Below are 21531 nucleotides of genomic sequence, written 5' to 3' on the forward strand. Positions count from 1 at the left end.
TTGCAAATGTATAGGTTTCCGATTCACTGAGGGCACTCGGTCAGGACTAAAATACATATATTTTATAATGTTTCTGTGTGTCTATGTATGTATGTGTGTGGTATTTTTAACCTTTCTAAAGTGCAGTGCAGTTCTTATCTAAATTGCAGACGTTTATGCTCTCACTCATTCTCTCTTTTGCTTGCTCTCATGCTCACAGGAATATACACCCATGTCCTTCCACCTCCTCACTCTCCCCTTTCACCCTTCTCCATCTCCCAGTGACGTGAGAGTACCCGTAACTCTTACCCTGTCAGATCTGCCGAAGTAGTCTTGCAATTTCAAAGAGTGCCAGGGTCAAAAGTTAAGTCGTCTTCAGTGTGTGTTAATCTGGCTGCCACTCAAATCCATACTGAAAGAGAGACTGAACACTCCATGTTTTCTCTATTGTTGTGAGTATTTTGTGCTGTGTCTCAGTATGGTAGAAATGAGAATAAAAGCAGCTATTAATGTGTTTTAAGCAACTAATCTAATTATTTAATCAGTGTAATTAGTTAATTGAAAGCACATACTGAGAGAGAGAGAGAGAGAGAGAGAGAGAGAGAGAGAGAGAGAGAGAGAGAGAGAGAGAGAGAGAGAGAACGAGAAGAATGGCAGTACCAGCTGCAGGCACCTGATCTAAGAAAAAAAAAAGACAGGACTTAGATGGGACAGTGAGGGGGCAGTGAAATATTTTTGAAATATGTTTAAAGTCTTGAACAACACTGTGTGTGTGTGTGTGTGTGTGTGTGTGTGTGTGTGTGTGTGTGTGTGTGTGTGTGTGTGTGGTGGGAGACAGGAGAGTGTAATGTCACCTCGTGAACTATAGACCACAGTTCTCAGTAGGGTGTGTCTCCATGTCCACTCTCTGAGGTGGTTTGGAGGTTTACAGGTCTCTGTTATCCTCATTAACTCCATGAAACGCTCCCCCGAGAGCAGGAATTTGTCAAGCAGAAGTGTTTATGAAACGAGATATATTTATGCACTCTCTTTAAAGAACAGAGGGTCACTGTGATCGGTTGGAAAGAACCTGATAGCTATTGTTCTATGTCACGCCAATTGTCTCTTAATTCTCAATAAGATCAAATAATTCTACCCATGCACAGCTGATCTGGATGTTGGTATGGACTAATGTTAATGTGAAACATAATAAGGCAAAACTAAATTAATGTGTTGTGTATTCTGACAAACAAAGGAAGGTACTAGGAAGAAAGGGTGGGCAGGAGAAAGGGCAATAATCAGAATGTAAAACATGAATTTTAATAACCACATTACCAAAGCTTCAATACTTTTTTAGTTTTTTATTTTTTCTTATAAATAGTAAATAGTGCTGCATTTGACACAAGACATTTTGCAACAACAACTGAATGCAGTCATAAAGAAAAAAATCATATAAGTATAAAAAGCAGATGTAAAAAATAACCTTAGGCATGGAATTTAAGACTTAAAAACAGGTGGCATTGTGTTATAGGCACACAGTACTTATTTCTCAATTTGACAATCAAAATGATTCATCTAAGAAATGGGAAAATTTATATTTCTATGTGTGACGTAAGACAGAAAATTAAGTGTCTGATCATTTTTCCTTTATGCCAATTAGATCATATAAAATATAAGATGGTTTATTATTTGTTAAAGCAGCAATACACACCTTTTTCTGCCTTTTGCTTGTCAGTTGAGATTATGCAGAATGTCCCCATTTTAAATTAAGTCTCTTGTACGCCACATTTTATTTTGCTTCAATTTTGCCTCAATTGGCAGGAATATGCTGATAATTTAAAAGACGTTACAGAACTCAGGCGGCGGATTATGGAGTCTGAAAAGTGTTAGGAGAATAAGATTTAGCAGACCTGAGTCCTGCTGAATGGAAAGACTTTTTTCCAGTTCAGGGTCCACAACTACTGTCTCTGAGTGCTATTTTTGTAGTGTTTCATAATGTTTGTTAGGAAGGTCTCCCTATTGCTCCCTCACAAGCTACATGTAAATGACTAAATCAAGAGATTGGTGTATGAGGTATAAATTGTGTATATTGCACTTTCTTTGGATTTCAGTTTGTGCTACTTTAGTCTTTACTTTCTCTCATACACTATATCCTTCTCTCCCCTCTTTTCTCCTATGGCAAATATTTAATATGTCTTCACACAATGGAAATTTAGTTGCTTTTAGGTATGAGTGTCTACTTTTAACTATAATGTAATTGTACAGTTTTCTGTGACACATCCTTCTTTCATTGATATGTCTGACATTTGAAATTCAGACACTTGAGGGCATTGGAACCAGTTTATTTGCTCTCTCTCTCTCTCTCTCTCTCTCTCTCTCTCTCTCTCACACACACACACACACACACACACACACACACACACACAAACACAAAGACAAACATTTGTGAATAATGTAGATGAAGTTGATGAAACACACGCCCCACACAAAAAAGGAGCCCTTATTTCTTATTTCCCCAAACACATCACGAGTCAAACAACAAGCTCTCATGATGATGGCATAATGTGAAGTTACAACTTTTGCCTAAAAGGTGAAGGCATTTCATTACTGCCTGACCCTACATATTTCCCTGCTGGTTATTTCAGGTTAAATATCCAGTCTTTAGCAGTCTTTAATTGTTGTAGTTGCTGTTTTTTTTTTTTTTAGCATTTATTGATTTTTTTAAGTCCTTGTCCACCTCCAGTCTCCCTCACTGCTTCTGTGGCATTCTTTGGGAATGGGTGTGTAGGGTTTGTGTTGGGAGACGTTTGAAGACACGGAATGGAGTGCTAACCACAGCAGGCCTTTGGTCCTCATTATCCACACTAAACCTGAATCACTCAGATTGACAATCAACCCAGCATGGATGGGTGGAATGGCTGAATTGGAACTGCCCTAATGCCAGGGGGGATTGTGGGTAGGCATGGATCTGGAAGTGGAGGTCAGAGATCAGCAGAAGAGCTAAAGAGCAGGTGGTTTCTCTCAGTGTCCGGAGCTTTTCCTCTTTTCTCCTGTTCACCTCTTCCTGCTCAGCTGATGTTTGGCTTCAGATAATGAAAGGCACCTGAAACAGAAATGAGAGAGAGAGAGAGAGAGAGAGAGAGAGAGAGAGAGAGAGAGAGAGAGAGAGAACAAGTTTTAATAACGGTTTTATGACACATGACATCCAGTAGGTGGAGGTATTATGTCTTGGATGAGCAAGGTTTCCTCTGTAGAAGAGGACCTAGTGGATTGTTGAAGCAGTCAAATGGGTGCTATTGAGTGTGTGTGCCTTCGTGTGTGTGTGTGTTTGTGTGTGCATGGTTCTAGCAGAAGCCTGATCAGTGCTACAATACACTGTACAGCTCCACCCAGTGACACTTGGAATACGACTTACAATCAATAAGAGTTCAGGATCTGACCTCTGACTGAAACACATGGTTCTAATAGTTAGCTGCCACAGGCTATTTTACTCCTGCTAAAGCCCTCTTCAACCCCCTCCCCAGTACACACGCACATACAAACACCCCTCAATTCTTCAGCACTGACCACACATGTGCACACCAACATTTCTTAATTCGGAAAAATGTACACACCAGCAACCCCCGTTAAAATCTACACACCAAGCCACACAAACGCAAACTATTCCTGGTTTGGTGTCTGGGCCATTGACTGAGGCAAATTAATTATTTCAAGATGGCGTCTTATAGGGCATTCAACATGTGGTCTGTACCATTCCAGTCTTCTCATTGGATCTGTCAAACATACTTTGTGATGGCTGCTCCTTTCATTTCTGTCTTCTCATCTTGTGTGTGTGCGTGTGTGTATATAATGAACAACTGACTGCTCCTTTCATTTCCACTTTCATGTGTGCGTGTGCGCGTAATGAGCAATATCTTTGTTACACTAGGGGTCATTTCATGGCTAGATTATGGACTCCTAAGGTTGACAAGTGAACTCATCACATGGGTCATGAAAGGTTACGCATGCCGGGTTGTGACCCATGATGGCGTCTACTTGTTACTTGTTCAAATTGAGTTTATTATAATCCTAATCACTCAATAGCAAGGTTCAAGTGCATTTCAGAAAATTACTCTATCAACTCATGAATGTCAGGACTTTCATGGATGATGGACAAGGAGTCTTTCACTCCACAGTGAAAATAAAGAAAATTAAGAATTAAACCAAGCTTTAATTTGAATTTAACTTATTTAAATGCATTTGTGTGGATGTATGTTGTGTTTTTGTTTTAATATGTCATGCTGTCTGCTTACAGGGTTACATTTTAAAGAATTCAATTCATTTAAGCACCCATACAAATAGTGGTGAGCTGCTTGAATATTTACTAAAACTTGTAACTAATTCTTCCTATGGTTTAATAAACAATTTTGCAAAACTATGTACAAATTTTCTCAATTTGTTTTTGCAATTCCTAAAAATGTTATATTGTTATGCCTTATGGACCTCAAAGTAAGTACTACGGAATCTCCATGAATAGGTTCAGTTTATACACTACACAAATCTAAGTGCAGACAAACACACACACCAGCAAACAGTAGTGGTATTCACCTTACTTTGCCCATACTGGCTGTATTGGTATGGAGCCATGTGGTCAACGCTGTAGGCTGGCGAGCTGTAGCTGGGTGGACAGTAAGACTGTGAGCTGGGCAGAGAAGGCATGCTGGCCAGTCCGGACAGAGACTCCAGTCTCTGTGATGAGTGGCAGCTGGCAGCCATGCCAGCACTGGGCTCCAAAGGACCAGTGAGAGGAGAGAGAGAGAAGTCTCCCTGCGGCTGGTGAGGCACAGCTCCTGGGTTCAATAGTCCCATCACCTGAGAGAAGGACAAAAGAAGAGGAGAGCAGAAGACAGGAAAAAAAATAACAGTGAGCATCATAGAGCACACATAGTATAGTATAGCAAAGCTAATATAATACATTGATATTAGATCACAAAATGAGACACGAAACCTTCTAAAATGTATCCATCTTCCCAGTAATACAATGTCCTGTTCCATGTACATAAGCCTCTAATTTGTTTAGACTTTACCAGTTTAGAAAAGAGAAAACAGCTCTTCAAATCTCTCACACCCAGTATTCATATAATCTCCACAAAAGACTGCAGCAGTACAAAATATCATTAAATAATTCACCACATAATCACCATTCTTTACTAACAAGGATAGATAAAATGAAACCATAACCACAATGTCTAAAACACTCAGGGGACATTAGCGAATCATCTTTATATCTAATTCAGCCATTTAGCTCAGTGTTAGCAAGATTTGGATAGCTGGGATGTTAACTGTGGCATCAGTGCCAGAGGGCTCTCACTGCCAGTTCTGATGGGCCAAGCTTGGCCTGACTCTGAGGGAGGTTCCCTCTCTCGCTTCGCTAATCATTAATGAAAAGCAGTCTGGGTAAAGCTGAGATCACCAGCACACATTCACTCATGGCCCATAAGACTTCGATTATTCTCCATCCGAGCGCACACATGGTCCTGTTTAAATAATTTCCCATATAACAGAAAGAGAGAGCGCACAAGAGAGAGGGAGAGAGTGCTTGGGAGTTTTGTTTCTTTACCCTGCTAAGATTTTCCTAAAAATGATCTTCTGTGAGTGTAATAGTGTGTGTATTTGTGTTGTATATGAGTGCATCATGTATTAAAGAAAATTTGGGAGAAATGAAAAGGGAAAAGAGAGTAGACATAGATCTGGGGGCTGCATGCATCAGACTGAGTTAAACACAGCATGTCCAACACAGACAGAAGGACTGTGTGTGTGTGTGTGTGTGTGTGTGTGTGTGTGTGTGTGTGTGTGTGTGTGTGTGTGTGTGTGTGTGTGTGTGTGTGTGTGTGTGTGTGTGTGTGTGTGTGTGTGTGTGTGTAGCTCATATGTCTACTTGAATGAATGCATGTTCTTAAGAGTTTTACAACCTCTATGAAGGGTCGTGAAATCCCTCTAGTGATTCATCTTAAACAGCTGGACGAGCACACACATGTAGAACATGAGCAAGAAACAGACGGGGAAAGAATAAGAGCTTTCTTATTTTCGATTATTTTATTTTTATGTGTCATTTGTTTCTTTTGAATCTGTGATCCAATAGGGCACAAAATCCGTTTCAGCTTATCAAAAATGTTTATAATTATCATGACAACCTCTTTAACTATTTAATTTAACCTTTTATCATTCTTTCGTAATTTATTCATTATTTAATTCTCTGTAATCACATGCTAAGCAAGAGAAATGTGCAATTCTGGCTGTACTACTGTGTATTTTTTTTTTTTTAAATATGATGCAAAGTGCATTCAACTGAATTGAAGTGGTGTGTTTCCCACCATGGAGCCCACACACACTCACGCTCACACTGACAGTAGGTAATTTACAGGTTCCTGGTCAGAGGGATCCGGAGTGTGTGAGAGGAGCATGCTGATGTGTTATGCTTTACAAATGGAAACCACATGGAGGTTAAAAAGCCTCGTTCACCTAGCTGCAGGGGGAGACATGTCTACACGTGAGGTGAACTCTCAAGCACACTACAAAGAGCACACACATAGTTCGCTGACAAAAGACTTCCCATACCTTATGATTTTGAATATGACAGTTACTAAGGTGGAAAGCTAAATCCATCGATTTATTTTGTTTTTGAACAATAACAGTGGCAACATTATATAAAATACAGGCAACAATACCACCAAATAAAAAGTCATGCTCCAGAATATGTTAAGCTCTTACAAAATCTGCAAAAAAAAGGGAACAGGGGTTGTCAGGGCAAATTTAATCATGTAAAATGCATTTCTAATCTGTTGTTATTATTTAAATACGATATACTGTGTGTGTGTGTGTGTGTGTGTGTGTGTGTGTGTGTGTGTGTGTGTGTGTGTGTGTGTGCGTGTGTGTGTGTTTTAAATTGTATTATGTTTTAAATATCTAAATTTTGCTGTTTTATAAAGAATTATAAACCCTACATGGCTTTCATGTATTTTTTCTAGACGTTTTACCAGGATTTTCATGTTTTCAAAAATTTTAATATTATATTTTTATTTTGTGGTCTGTGCACACATATAGAGAAATCTGAATTAATGTATGCAAGTGTATGGTTATGAGACAGAGAGTATGATTGTGAATAAATGTGTATCTGTGCATCTCTGGTATCTCTGGTTTCCAGTAGTTCCGGAGCTTATGTGCTACGGCGTGAGAATGCGGGTGGTTTTTGCAGGCTCGGTGTGAACAGAACACTGGTATGTGCTGGATTATACACCAGACGTGTGAGATTCTTACTGATGGCGCAAGTGAGCGGAGCCAGTCTGTAGCCTGACTACCCCACCACTTTACCTACCATCACACACACTCACATACACACACACACACACACACACACACTCACATGATATGACACCCACAATGCAATAATACATCCAGACAGGATTCCTACAAATGGTTCACTGGGGCTAGAGTTTGCAATATTAACATGGGTCACTAGTTTCTTATTTTAATCTTTTTGATATTTAATAACCACGATATTTCTAAATGTTCTGACTGTCCATTTTATTATATATTATTTGAAAAAAAGAATCAATCACAAACATTTGGCCTCATTAAATCTAAATATAATAAAAGCTAAGTAAGAAAGAAAGTAAAATATAAAAAAATAAAATAAATTCTCCACAGCTTAAAAAGTATATGAATGGAGTAGAAACGTACTTTTGTTTGACTTTTACAACTGATGCCATGTTCTTTTTTATGTATCACGGTTAGCGTTGAAATTGATGTAAACAATAAACATGGGAAATCTTAAACCATTCAATTTATTCAAGTTATGAGAAAACTTCAGCAGTCTGAATCAAGTCTATGCTTTGTCCTACCTTAAACCACTCAATGAATATATAAATGAAACAATTAGGCAATAAAGTGAGTCATTAGCATAAATTACACAGCACATTATGAAGGATAAATTCTCTCATTCCAATCAATTAAGGGTCTGGAACATTTCATAATTAGAATTACAGACACAGAGTTGTGCCCTCATCGTGACGCCCAGTGAATCTTTCCCTCCAGGGGCAACAGAAGGCCACTAATCAGCTCTGGCCTAGGTCACACACACACACACACACACACACACACACACACACACACACACACACACACACACACACACACTAATGGCAATACCATATACTGTGAGAGCAACAACAACCCCGTGCTTAATGGCTGATGATGGACCATTATCAATACTGAGGACTTTATGCTCAAACATTCCAGCGCAATGCCATCTCATCCGTGCTGAACAATGAAGTCACACAAACATTACAATCATTCAGTCATTTCAGAAGTGTACCCATGAAACCACAACAAACACTTCTATTTGACCCAATAATAACAACATTCAATGACAATGAATGTTATCAGGAGATTTTATTTCTGGATTTCTATATTTAGACATAAATATGCTCTCTGTCACACTGTCACAAAAAAGTCCCTCAAGGCCCTTAATTTCTTCTGCATAAACAGAATCACATGCAACATTTTCAACACCCTTCCACCACCCCCCACCATCCATGCTTCCCACCACAAGACTTTTATGTCTTCGTTTTTAATTCTTTTTTAAGACACCAAGAACAAAGTAGACTTCCCATGTGCTTCCAGAGTATCACGCATATGATCGAGCAGGAGGTGCCTCTGAGGTGCTTAGCAGCTCATTTTCCGCTTGTTAGCACAGACGCGCATGGTGCTCACCACGGGAGATAGCAGCCTACGAGTGTGTAATCACATAATTGTCTTTTCACTTCTCATTTTCATCATCATCCCTTCTGCCACTTGTTTACTTCCACTCCAACCTTCACTCTCTTCACTTGCTGCTACTCTGTCAGTCATCTTGATAGTTAGTGGACACCGTGGACAAGGGGTTTTTACATTATGCCTTAACATGCTGCAGATGCCCAAAGCATTTTCATTTATCACCGTACTTTTTCTTGGTATCCCCAGCCCAAAATTTCAATTCAATTTCATTTTAGCACTTTTAACAGTTGACATAAATTTATGGTTATAAATGTGGAATCCTAATAAACAGATCTCAAATGAATAGTGGCAAGAAATATCTATCTGTCTTGACATGGGGAAGAAACCTTTCAATCTTGTCAAAGGGAATGGGAATGGGAATCAAAGGGAATGAACACAGCCTTTATGACCCCAGCAGTATAGATACCAGTTTAGGTACCGGTATACAGTATTCATGTGAGATTATCAAATGAAGCAAGGGTTGATGACTAAAGCTTTGAAGCAAATTGAAAATTGTAACACTTCTGAGTTTAGGAAGTTTATGATGAGATCAAACTTCAGTTATCCAAGGAAAGATATACTAAAACTTGCCAGCCTAAAAATCATCTGTGGTAAACAACGAAGCTATACAACAGCATTCCTTATCCAAACCACCAGCTTTTTTCAAATTTCAATTGAATAATGAATTTTTGATTCCTATGTCCAGTCATCATCACAATGCCATCTGCAGGCAATCAGGTCATAATACAAGCACACAATTATCTGTATATGTGTTATTCTATCTCAGAAAGAGCTCACTGACCTGTGTTGAGAGGCCGTTACTGATAGCGGGGTTGACTGGGTTAGAATGGCTTGGTGCAGGCACAAAGCCATCTGAGTAGCCTGAGAAGCCGTGACGGCCTGAAGACAGGCAGTATGCTGAAGTAGCATCCTGGCCTCCCGGAGCAGTGGCCAGACTGCTCTGGTGTACTGAAGTTGGTGGAAGAGGCTGGGGCCTGTGCACTGTGCTGGCCTGTTCTGACATTGCTGATAGATATAGAAGAAAACAGGAAGGAAAGCAGAAAAACAGAAATGTTAGGCTGTATTCACTAAAAAGTGCCATTTTTCATGTAAGTGGCCAAAGTGATACTGCCTGAAGTGCGCAACCATTGCGTTGATATATATATTGAATATAGCTACTGGCAATGCTATAGATATATAATGTGCATGTTACATAAGTATTTTTGTATTCATGTCAGAATTGCAGATTACCTAATTACTTGCTCAACATGCTCCTTGATAAAGTGATTTTGTGTACATGATAAATGATACTGATTATGATGATTATGATTATTATTATTATTATTATTATTATTAATAATAATAATAATAATAATAATAATAATAATAATAATAATAATAATAATAATAATAATAGTAGTAGTATAAATTAAGGTGCGGCATAAATGCGGCATCCGACCCACCTTGTGGGATGGAGGAAGCTGAGTAAGGACTTTCTGGAAGCTGGTAAGGCTGTAGGCTCGACATGGCCGATGGCGGGAATCCTCCTGGAATCAGGTGATTAAATGCCATCAGCTGATTGGCTCCTGCCTGCTTCCTCCAGCGTGCCCGCCTGTTGCTAAACCACACCTACAAACCAAAACACCAAAAAAAACAATTTGATGACCTGAATAAAATATATCTATCTGAGCTATTGTCTTCTATGGGGTCACAATGTAAATGAAATTTGTGATGACATATGTGTCCTATGTGTATATTCAGTGACATATTACATTCTGTTGATCTTTGAAATGTCCACTGTGAGTGTGTAGGGTTATCATTGTTCATGTGAACATGAGTGTGTGTGCGGAATCTTGTGTAAGCACATAAGCACATGTGTGTGAGAGAATCTATTACATATATAATATACATATACATCACATAAATCACAAGTACATACACTGAGATCATACTTCATGGGGTTACAGAGTTTATACTGTAGATAAAAGCATGTAATAAATGGCTTATTAATTCATAAAAGGGAATTCTGTGTGTGTGTGTGTGTGTGTGTACCTGTACTCTCGCCTCAGTAAGTTTGGCTCTTTGGGCAAGCTCCTCGCGTGTGTAGATGTCGGGATAATGTGTGCGCTCAAAAGCTCTTTCCAGCTCTTCAAGCTGCTCGGCAGTGAATGTCGTGCGACTGCGACGCTGTTTTCTCTTCAGGGGCAGACCTGGCTCTGAGTCTACGTCTGAACCCTCATCTGAATGACTCGCTAAAACACACATAAAACACTCAGTCATTTCAGAAATATAAAAAGTTTAAAAATAATAATAATAATAATAAAAGCAAATAAAGCAAAATTTAATTTATTTTCAATTTTCACTTGCAGATGCACAATATTATTTTATAACATATTTGTTCTTATCTTTTTCTACCATAACAGTCTCATACATAATCATGATGGAAGGATTTAAATTTTATGATACAAGAATTTCAATTTTTCCGTGTTTAGAAAAAATTAAAAACTTATTTACACCTTCACATTCAATGGAATCATAAGGGCAGTTCTGGAATTCAATTAATAAACATTTAAGATATTGGATTATATCATATAGATTTAAAATTACACTGTTAAATGCATGAAACTAATCTAAGGATTAGACAGATATGAGAGAACATATTACCAAGGGCATTACTAAGTAGTTTTTTAATGCAACGTGCATATACAGATTCAAAGCTTTGTACTTCTATACTTTTATATACCCAAAGGTATTGTGTGGGGTTCATTAGCCATTTCTATGTTTGATATATTGGCTTCACTTCAGACAAAAACTACATACTGCAAATAATTCCATACAAAATCTCAATTTCTAAAATTGTTACAAATATTTTGCACAAATATTTATTAATCGTTCCAACAACTGTTCTTAAATGAATTTTAGACCCATGCATCTGCCCATGATATATGCAATTAATAATAGTTTATAAAAATGCAGAACTATTCCTTTATTCATGCTGGCAAAATGAAACAAATAGCAAACACAACACAATACGCACTTCCAGATTTACTGACAGAATCAACAGTTGTTATCTGTTCTTGCAAATAATATTGCTATTTTTCCATAGATAATTCCCATAAGCTCCAGTTTGAATGTACACATGCAGATGCATGCACACATACACACACACATACACACACACTCACACACTCACACTCACACACACACAATCATGCATGCATGCACACTGTGTGTGTGCTCGCTGTAAGTTTGGGACAGTGTTTATTCACGGGTCATTCAGACTGCCCTTGAGCTTGGAGCTCAGCATCTCCAAGGAGGCGGGGATGGGGCTCTCTATCAAATAATGATTAGGCCTCTCAAACTAGCGTGACAGCCTGCTATTGTGCAATAATACGCCTCGAAATCCCCAGTCCCCAACGCACAAACATGGCATCTGTTTCGTCCGACACCAACCATATCTTTTCTCTAACTCCTTTCTTTCGTTCGCCCCTCTCCCCATATCTCTATGGTTTAACCCTGCAAGAGTGGGAACTGTTGACCAGTCATGGATATATAGCCTATGATAGTTGATAAATATTCCTTCAAAAATATCTTGATCATAGAGATTTGTGCATCTTACCTGCTAAATATCTGGAACGCAATCAATTAACTAATCCTCAATCTGCACGCAAATGTGAACTATCATTTTCCATTGTTTATGTTTAAAGCTCAAACCTCAACCACAAATTTTTTCACACACGTATATCTTCACTTGGAAGTATTATAGAAGAAAAATATAATACCAATATTGTCTTTAACACATTTGCTCTAAAATAAATTAAAATGAAACAAAAGTGCCCAGAACACCACGAAGCATAAAATCATTGTTACCTCCCAATACAGACCTTTAATGTTTATTTTTGTTTTTAGTGTTTTTTCTTTTACAAATTCACTTTAAATGAGTACCCACCAAATGCGTGTAAAATTGGCACTGATCTATATTTATTATTACTGTATTCACTTTAGCAAAATGTTATGTTGGAATTTCCTACTTATCTGATGCAATAATTAACACTAACAATAAGTGCTGACAATATTGACTGTAAATCTCGCACCCAGAGTTACATGAGCAACCTATAAAAGCTTTAGCTGCCAGATGACTGATAATCACAAAGCTAGCTAGCATGAACAAAAAAGTTCTAAGATTTGGCATGCATTAAATACAAACTTGTTTAACTTGTAATTAATGAATCGTGCCTTGATGTTTGTTCTGATATTAAATGAAAATAAATGAATTCCTCAGGTGCTTGTGAGGGGAAAGAGAGTGAGAGATCAAAATTTTGAGCTTTAATTAAAAGCAAGAAAGAAGTCACGCTAGCAGGAGAGCCGCTGTGCTTATGGAGCCACACAGGAAATGCTGCTACTTTATGCCAGCATGGGTCTCTCTAGGCATCTCACAAGGATTTGGAGCACAGAAAATAGAATGACAGAGAGCAAGGAGAAAACTGGAAAGGAAGAAGGGAGACTGAGAGAAGGACAGAGTGAAGCATATTATCACTTTCACATGGATGCAAGCAGAACTGATAGTTTGCCAAAGATAGTTTGCCAAAATGCTGAACAAGGAACAAAGTCTGCGATTTTTGAGAGCAAGTGCAGCTGAATAAAATTATTTTTTCCATGCAGCTTATAAAATAAAACAACAAATGCTCAAAAGTAGAAGTGGTTCAATATTTGAGGAAAGTAACAGTTGGAAAAGAGGCTAAGTGTTAACTACAGAGTTCAAAGCTCAATACTTGTCTTTCTCTTGTCCCTTTCTCTCCTGTCTTTATTCTCTGAGTTTTTATTATCTCCGACTCTGGCAAAAACACTCCATCATGGCCTGTGAGTTAATAGTAAATGACACTGTTACTTTTGTCATCCTCCATTCTCTCTCTCCCTCTCTCTTGCTCTCTCCTTCTCAGGGAGTTATTTGGGAGTCTTTTGTTGGTCTATATGGAGAAGCCTGTGGCTGAAGGCTTTGGAGTCTGATTTCCACGCTCCATCTGTAGGATCCATCAGAGCTGGGCAGGAGGGCATTCAGGGCCGCTGTCACCTGCCCAGCGGGGGAGGGGGCACAAGGGGGGGCACAATGGGGGCAGGACGTGGGGGCCAATGGGGGAACAGCAGGGGGCCGCCCCCGATCCTTCCTTCACCATCGCCAGGGGGTTTAAAGGGGAAGGTAAGAAAGAATGTATGTGGATATGTGGATATATAAATGCATTTGTCTATGTTCGGTGTACTTCCCTATACAATAATAGATCACATACTATACTTGGTAATATTGTGTCTCTTTTATGGTTATTTTATGGTTAACAAAGTGTATTTGTCTATGAGAAAAAAATGAAAAAAGATGGTGATGTAGTTCTTGTTCTTCTACTTTTTCATATATTACAGTATTGTCATTTATACATGTGTGCTAATGAAAATTAAAATTGTTATTATCTTGTTGTTTAAAGTTTAAAGGTTCAGTCAAATAAATCAGGCTAACCTTTTAAAGGAATTTACAGAATGCCATTAGCTATCAAATTATCCATAATTCCACCTGTAGAACCTCTGCTCTCACAGATGCCACTGCTTTCTAAAACTTCCAATAAAATATAATTCTGTGACAATGGATAGATGGATAGATGGATGGATGAATGAATGGATGGATGGATGGATGGATGGATGGATGGATGGATGGATGGATGGATGGATGGATGGATGGATGGATGGATGGACAAATACACCAGATGGAATGTGTGTCAGTGTGTTTACATAAATTTTGATAGGAAGTCAGTCCGTGAAATAGGAAGCACTGGCCGGATTCCTGCAGAGTTTTTGCCTACTTACAAAACCAGGAATTCAGCGGAACACCTCCTCCATCACTTACCCCTGATCCAGACAGATCCTTGGGGAAGAAGTCTATCTTTCTCTATATCCCCTTTTTATGTTTTCTCTCTTCTTGTAAGTCTTTGTCTTTCATATGCATGCAAATCAGGGTAGGACAGCTCACTTAAGAGAGCAGAAGAGATAAACTGTGTTTTCCACCTGACTTTTAAACACTAGAGGAAATTAGGCTTTTAAATGAAGTTGCAAGGCTATACAGGACTAAGACTTTTTCTTTGGGAGGAGAAAGTAGCGGAGTATACTGTATAGTCTGAGTTGGCTTGGTACCGCAGATGCAGGATCTCTGTCTGTGTTTGTGGAGGCAGTAATAACAATACTTCCCCTGCTGCCACAGTGCAAGGCTATTCATTAATCTGACACAAGGTGCATGCCTTCTATTCGAGGAGGGTATTTGTATTCAGAGCAGTCACTCCTGGAGTGTGCATACACACACACACACACATACACACACACACACAGCACACACACACAGCACACAAAGGCCAAAAACTGTTAAAAACTCTATAGTCCTAAACACAGCTTTACTATTTATCAACCCTCCATCAGAGTGGAAGGAGCAGACTAAAGAGAGAGAAAAAGAGGGAGCGAGAGAACGAACTACCCTGTTGAATGGGTTCCACCTGCGGAACATAAGAATGCAACGCTGGGGCAGACGGAATTCCACACTGATCCAAATAGCAACATGAGCACAACATTCAGCAGTGATGGCAACAGGAGGAGACTTTGTTAACTTTGCCATGTTACTATTGGAAGCATGACTGGAGCAATTTTGCAGTGTTTACTCAGTGTTTGTCTGGTAGCATGTTTCTCATACACAAAAACGTTTTTATTTTTATTCACCCCTGCACAGAATCCTGGTGTCACACTTTCTCTGTAAACATGGTAAGTAAAAGATTTACACCACATCCAGAGTGAATGAGCCAGCAAAATGATGCTTGAGTGACACTGCAGATTAGGCCAAAACCCCCAAAATTAAAGAACGTTGAAAGAATGGATTCATATCCAGAAAAAAAGAAAATGGGTGGGAGAAGGGTGGGAAAGCAAAACTAAAAAATAAATGACAGAGAGAAAGGATGGAGAGAGAGCAAGAGAAAGAGGGAGAGTAACCATCTGGGCCGTTTATAGCCCCTAGTAGGGGGAGAGCCATCTCCTCCTGAGGGGCAGTTAAATGGCAGGGTAATTGAGCTAGTGACATGTGTTCAGCAAACAAAACAAAAGGCAGAAGAGACAAATGAAGCATTTATTTGCTCAGTGGAGGAGCGCTGGCCCTTTGGGCTCTTGGGCCCGTGCGCCACTGCTGGAGTGTATTAAGGAGTATATAGAGGGCCAGCAGATGCAGAGTAAAGAATGGTTAAGAGACTGATTATGAGTCCATCTGCGGTTGGCATTTAGTTAAGAGGGAGGAACTGGGGAGGCACTCGGCCTGCTAAAGAGACACTAACTCTCCAGATGGAGAGAGAGAGAGAGAGAGAGAGAGAGAGAGAGAGAGAGAGAGAGAGAGAGAGAGAGAGAGAGAGAGAGAGAGAGAGAGAGAGAGAGAGAGAGAGAGTATGTGTAACGGAAAGGAAAATAAAAAGAGAAAAATGGTGTAGGGAGGGGCCATAGGAAAAGTAAAGAAACAATATTTGTAAGACACATGTTAACAAGATTTGTCTCTAAATAGGATATTTATGCAACACCCCAGCATGAATCCCGTCATTTAAATAACTACAACCCCTGCCTTTTTTAAATAATGAACAAACAAACGCACAAGTTTGTTAACATATAGTTTGTCTGAGGCAGTAACAGAGTGGAGAAAAGTAAGCATTGTGAATACAGAGCATGTAGTGTGCATTATCTGCAAAGAATATGCCGTAGAGCATGGAATTGTTTCATTAGAGCGTACAGTAGTGAAACAGCACATATATTGAGCAGGGAGAGAATACACACGTATACACCACAAAACAAACCGAGGCAGAATAAGAGTAAGAATTCTCTTTGCCCTCCAGAATCCATAACATTTAAGGCAAAGGTTGCTTTGTCATTTCATTGATATTGAAAATGTAATGTATTTTCTAGCTTTTGTATTATAAGGGTCAATTATTGTCTTACCACTTCTTCCAGTTTTCTAGCACTCCTACTATGTTTAAACAACTAGTATGAACAAACTCTTCTACTTATGAAGAACTTATTCCCAGAGCTCCATTTACCTGTCAATAGGAGGCAAGACATTATTTTAACCCTCACTGCCAGCAGAGAAGGCTTTTGCTCATCCAGTAACCAGGGATCATTTGTGACCGAGCACAGGCATGGATCATACTCTCTGGGGAATATAAAGTAGACAAGGTGCTCCCTGTCTGCACCCTCCTGCCCACCAATGTTCCCTAATTCTGTGCCTATTTTTTCACAGAATGACAAAAAGTATATATGCACATTCTTAATAAACATCTTTGTAAATATTTATTACTTATTATAACTAATACGTGTTTTCTGTAATTATCCTGAAAATGGATCAATTCTATGTTCAAATGTATAAAATAATGATATTACCATGGCAATCTGTAATAAAATCTTTTTTCTTAAGTATGTGTTGGAAAATAATAAACAAATGCGGTGCTGTCATGTTTTATTCTTCTTATAGCACAGCAATTTAAATAAAATTATATCATACTATTTAACTGTTTATAGTTATGGTACATTTAATGGTACATTTCATCTTTATATAGTTATTATTATCGCTATGATGTTGCTTTAAATTGAATGTAGAAGAACAGCTGACTACATTTCCTAAATGTTTAATATATGCGTCCTTTCAAAAAACATGTTGCTATAGAAACTAATTCTGACTAAAACTAATTTGACTACTTTTCCATTTACACCAATAATGCAGTTTTCGACAGTAAAATATAAATAGCTAAATTCAACAGGTTGCACTGGTTGTTTGGTAGTTTTAGCTATAACACTGCTTTGCTTCTAGGTTTTTTGTTTATTCTAATGTAAAAACCTTTAATAAATAAAGCAGACTTAATAGTTTTTAGACAATAGTTAGTTAAAAACAAATGTGGATCTGTTGACAGTGGCTTTTTATTTTTATTTTTTTTGTATGAATGTTTAAGCAAATTTTATACAAAACAGATCTTTTATATTGGGGCTCAAAAACATCTTAGGTCTCATAAACTCTGTATACAAATACTTGTCAGTTATTATTGCAAATATGTCAACACACAACTATGGAAAAGTTTAGAAGCATGGAAACAGTTAAAGATTTAAAGGCAAATTTAAATCATTATTTATTTGTATCTACGTTCCATTTCACAAACACCAGATTTCTTTCTTTCTTTCTTTCTTTCTTTTTTACCTTCTCGCTATCTATCTCTCTGTGCTTCTCTCAAGTTCCTCAATCACTCAGAGAAATAAGAGCGAGAAGTGAAGTTCCCCAAGTTAAGTGATTGACAACATTGTCTAGCTTTTCTCAATTAACCATCTCATTGTGTGTGTTTATAGTTTGGCCCCTACCCCTTCGACCTCTCCACTTTCCTTTTCATCCTCTGCTCACACTAACACTTCCAAAAGAACACAGAGAGAGAGAGAGCGAGAGAGAGAGAGAGAGAGAGAGAGAGAGAGAGAGAGAGAGAGAGAGAGAGAGAGAGAGAGAGAGCGAGCTCTATTTGGAAAGGAGTGCCTATTCTCCTTGACCTTCCATTGCTCACTTTCTCTTTCAGCCACTTCAAATTGTCTTTGAGAGAAGTTTGGAGTGAAAGAAGGGAGTCCATCAGCTCAGAGGGGCCAGGCCCGGGCGCAACCCCAAAACCCCACTTCAAAGATGGCCTGCATTCATTAATTGTCCTTTGAATTAATATCAGAGGATCACAATGCTGGTGCCACAAGAGAAAGAAGAACCAATGAAGCATAGACTCACGCATTCATTTGCAGATAAACTTGGGGTATGCGTGTCAGTGAGTGTGTGTTTATTTCATTTAAAGTTGCAGTACAAAAGGAGTACTTTCTTAATAGAAAAGACAAACAGAGGAGAAAAAAAGAACAGCCCTGACATATGAAGGGCACGACAGAATTATGTTATGTGATATTCTTAGAAATTACTGCTAGTAATTTCACTTCCAAAAAATTCCTAATGAAAATTAGACTCACAGGGCACAGCACTTCCTCGGCTAGAAAAAAAAATCAATTGATACAAAAGTTTATTTATAAAGGATTTAAATGCATAGTTTTGGTTAATACAATATTGCCACATTTGGATAGCATGCTTGTGCAGTGGAGCAAGCAAGCCATTTAAACTTAGATAAATTTGATTAGTTACATTATGATTAAAGCAACAAAAGTGCTATTATAAAAAAGTCCTTTGAAAAGCCATGAGCAATAATCCCTCGCCCTAACCTTAAACACTTGTAGCTTCATGCTAGTCGAACTGCATGAATTCCTACTAAATTTGAAATTCATGTTAGCTAACTTCAATTGTATTCAACAGTATTTGTGAAGATTGCTGGGTTCTGATGGGTTGATTCCACATGTAGAATGGAGAGAGAGAGAGAGGGAGAGAGAGAGAGGACACAGGGATGAAGAGGGATGAATTTACTGCTGCATCTCTCAGCCCGCAGGGCTTCGAAGTCATGACTGAGAAAAGCATTCCAGCAGGAAGACTAGGCCCCTTGTTTATTGATCACGGACACAGTCCTGTCTTTTTACCCCCACCCCCAACCCCCCCGGTTCTTACACAAATGTACTCTAAAATGTATCAAGCATTTACAACCATCCTAGAAAAAAAGATTGCCCGAAAAAGCTGTACAAAGAAGTAAAAGATGCATCTGGTAAAAAAAAACAAAAAAAACTCTTGTCAGCTCATATAACATAGTGATTCAAATCGACAACATCACTCTGTCTTTTTGCTGCTTGTTGTTTTTTTTTTTAATTCATCTGCTTGTCTCTCTCTCACACACACACTCATGCTATCTCTCCCTCTCTCTCTCTCTCTCTCTCTCTCTCTCTCTCTCTCTCACTCCATTGAGTGAGTTCCTTGCCAGAATAGTGGCGAGCCAGCACCCCCCACTTTATTTACACAAACAAAGTCCTCCTCGCTTTCTTTCATGTTTTGTTAGCAGTTGATTCTCTCTGTCTTCCTGGCTATTGGCCTGCGGGAGGGACAATGGCCTCGGGAGAATGGCAGCAGATTGTTGGAATGCTCCTCAATGAAACTAATTATTACATGTTGACTGCGTTCACCATGGCACATCTGAAGGCACTAAGCTTATTCAATTGGCCTCGGCAGGACTCCCTTTCGAAAAAAAAAGAAAGAAAGAAGAAAAAACTTGATCCCTTTGACTATTTGTATTTCTGAGTTTTCTTTTCTTGCCCACCATAAAATGAAAGTCTGAGAAAGTGGGGGCCATTGCTCTTTGATGACTTTAGTTACTTTTAATTAGCTAAATGAGGCTCGAGAATTGTCAGCTTTCCCAAAGTTAATAGAATAAGGGAAAAGAGCGAACGCACTCATGCGAGCTCATCTTTTTGAGAAAATCTTTATTAACTCATACATAATAGCTACGTTAAGGAGGAAAAGAGCCTCTTTAAATTCTTGAAATCCACTTAAATGTGTTACATGCATTGTGTCCGAGTAATATTTAACCATCAAAATATTTTTTCTTAAAAAAATGTATAAAGTAATTAAACATAGATGAGTGGGCTGCAAATTCCAGGTTCTTCTAAATAAAAACAATATAAAACATAGATAGATAGATAGATAGATAGATAGATAGATAGATAGATAGATAGATAGATAGATAGATAGATAGATAGATAGATAGATATTATAATTATTAATATTAATATGCATAAATCCTCTCATTAACTTTACAGTCCATCATTAATCAATTTTCAGCCAAAAATATCACCTCAGTAGCATCTTGTGAATGAAACCTTATCTGCTACAGTAGTGATACTCCACTGATTCAGTCTTCTGCTTCACTGCCCTGGCTTTTCCCAGACAAATAAATCTTAAAAGCACATGCTTTGATCTCAGCACTTAAAGAGACCCCAACAATAGGATTTTGAGGAGTGGGGGCAGCGGGCCAACAGGGCCTTCTCACTGACAACTATAGACTCAAGCACCTACTTAATCAATATTTGGTCAGAACACTCCCTCTTGATACTGAAAACGCCCTTTTCAGATTTTAATTGAGCACCATAAAAAAAAAGGAGCAACCAGAAGCCCAACTGAAAAAGACAGCAGAGTGAAATACTGTTTCTCCTGAGCCACCTTGCAGTAAATAAGCTAAAAAGACAAAAGATGTAAAAACTTTACAGTCTGTCAGAAGAGATCAGGGCACAGTGAGGAGGGCTTGAGTTTTATGACATGCACACATTTGCATTTGGACAAAAGTTAATTGTTTGTTTGTTACTAAGCAAAGAAAAAAGAACAAAACTTATAGTGTTGAATAAACTCTTGTTGAATTAACACTAATGGTAACTTTTGACCAAAGGGACTTAAAGTTTTTAATATTCATGTTATGTATATTCAGATTTATTACTATATACTTATTACAAGTAGACTCCTTTACTAATGGATATTTCGTTTTTTAGTTAGGTTTTTTTTTGTTTGTTTGTTTTTGTGTGGTTGTTTCACTATAAATTATTTCCAGAATATTTTAATACTTTAACGTTGGAAGCCCTAAATGAATAACTCTCTAAAAGTTTTTCTGCGCTAGAAGTTACATTAATGTTTTTAAATTGCATAATTCTCTGTAACAATTAAAATTTGCTTGACCTTGACATCTAATCTAGTTTTTGCTTGCTTTTGCTTGTTTTGCTTTACCAATAAGTTCTATTCTTTGCCCTGCTCTTTCAGTCTCTTATCAACTCTGTATCTAGAAAAAAATCGTA

The 21531-nt window shown here is 38.2% G+C and overlaps 1 protein-coding gene across 5 annotated transcripts in view; it reads right to left on the reverse strand.

Annotated features, from left to right (window-relative positions):
• Positions 1–2945: 2945 nt before the first annotated feature.
• pax3a (paired box 3a) overlaps positions 2946–21531 on the reverse strand; it is a 22568-nt gene continuing 3982 nt past the window's right edge. For 2 of the 5 annotated variants that reach the window (XM_060871419.1, XM_060871411.1), the window contains exons 5-9: positions 10804–11003; positions 10215–10380; positions 9554–9777; positions 4551–4809; positions 3027–3061 (exon numbers count right to left, since the gene is read on the reverse strand). In XM_060871419.1, the coding sequence (XP_060727402.1) occupies positions 3027–3061; positions 4551–4809; positions 9554–9777; positions 10215–10380; positions 10804–11003 (884 nt within the window). Of the gene's footprint in view, positions 3062–4545; positions 4810–9553; positions 9778–10210; positions 10381–10803; positions 11004–21531 lie in introns of all 5 variants that reach the window. The other 3 variants (XM_060871404.1, XM_060871425.1, XM_060871434.1) reach the window with 3 other exon arrangements.

This window comes from Tachysurus vachellii, chromosome 1, assembly GCF_030014155.1.
Source record: "Tachysurus vachellii isolate PV-2020 chromosome 1, HZAU_Pvac_v1, whole genome shotgun sequence".
Taxonomy (NCBI): domain Eukaryota; kingdom Metazoa; phylum Chordata; class Actinopteri; order Siluriformes; family Bagridae; genus Tachysurus; species Tachysurus vachellii.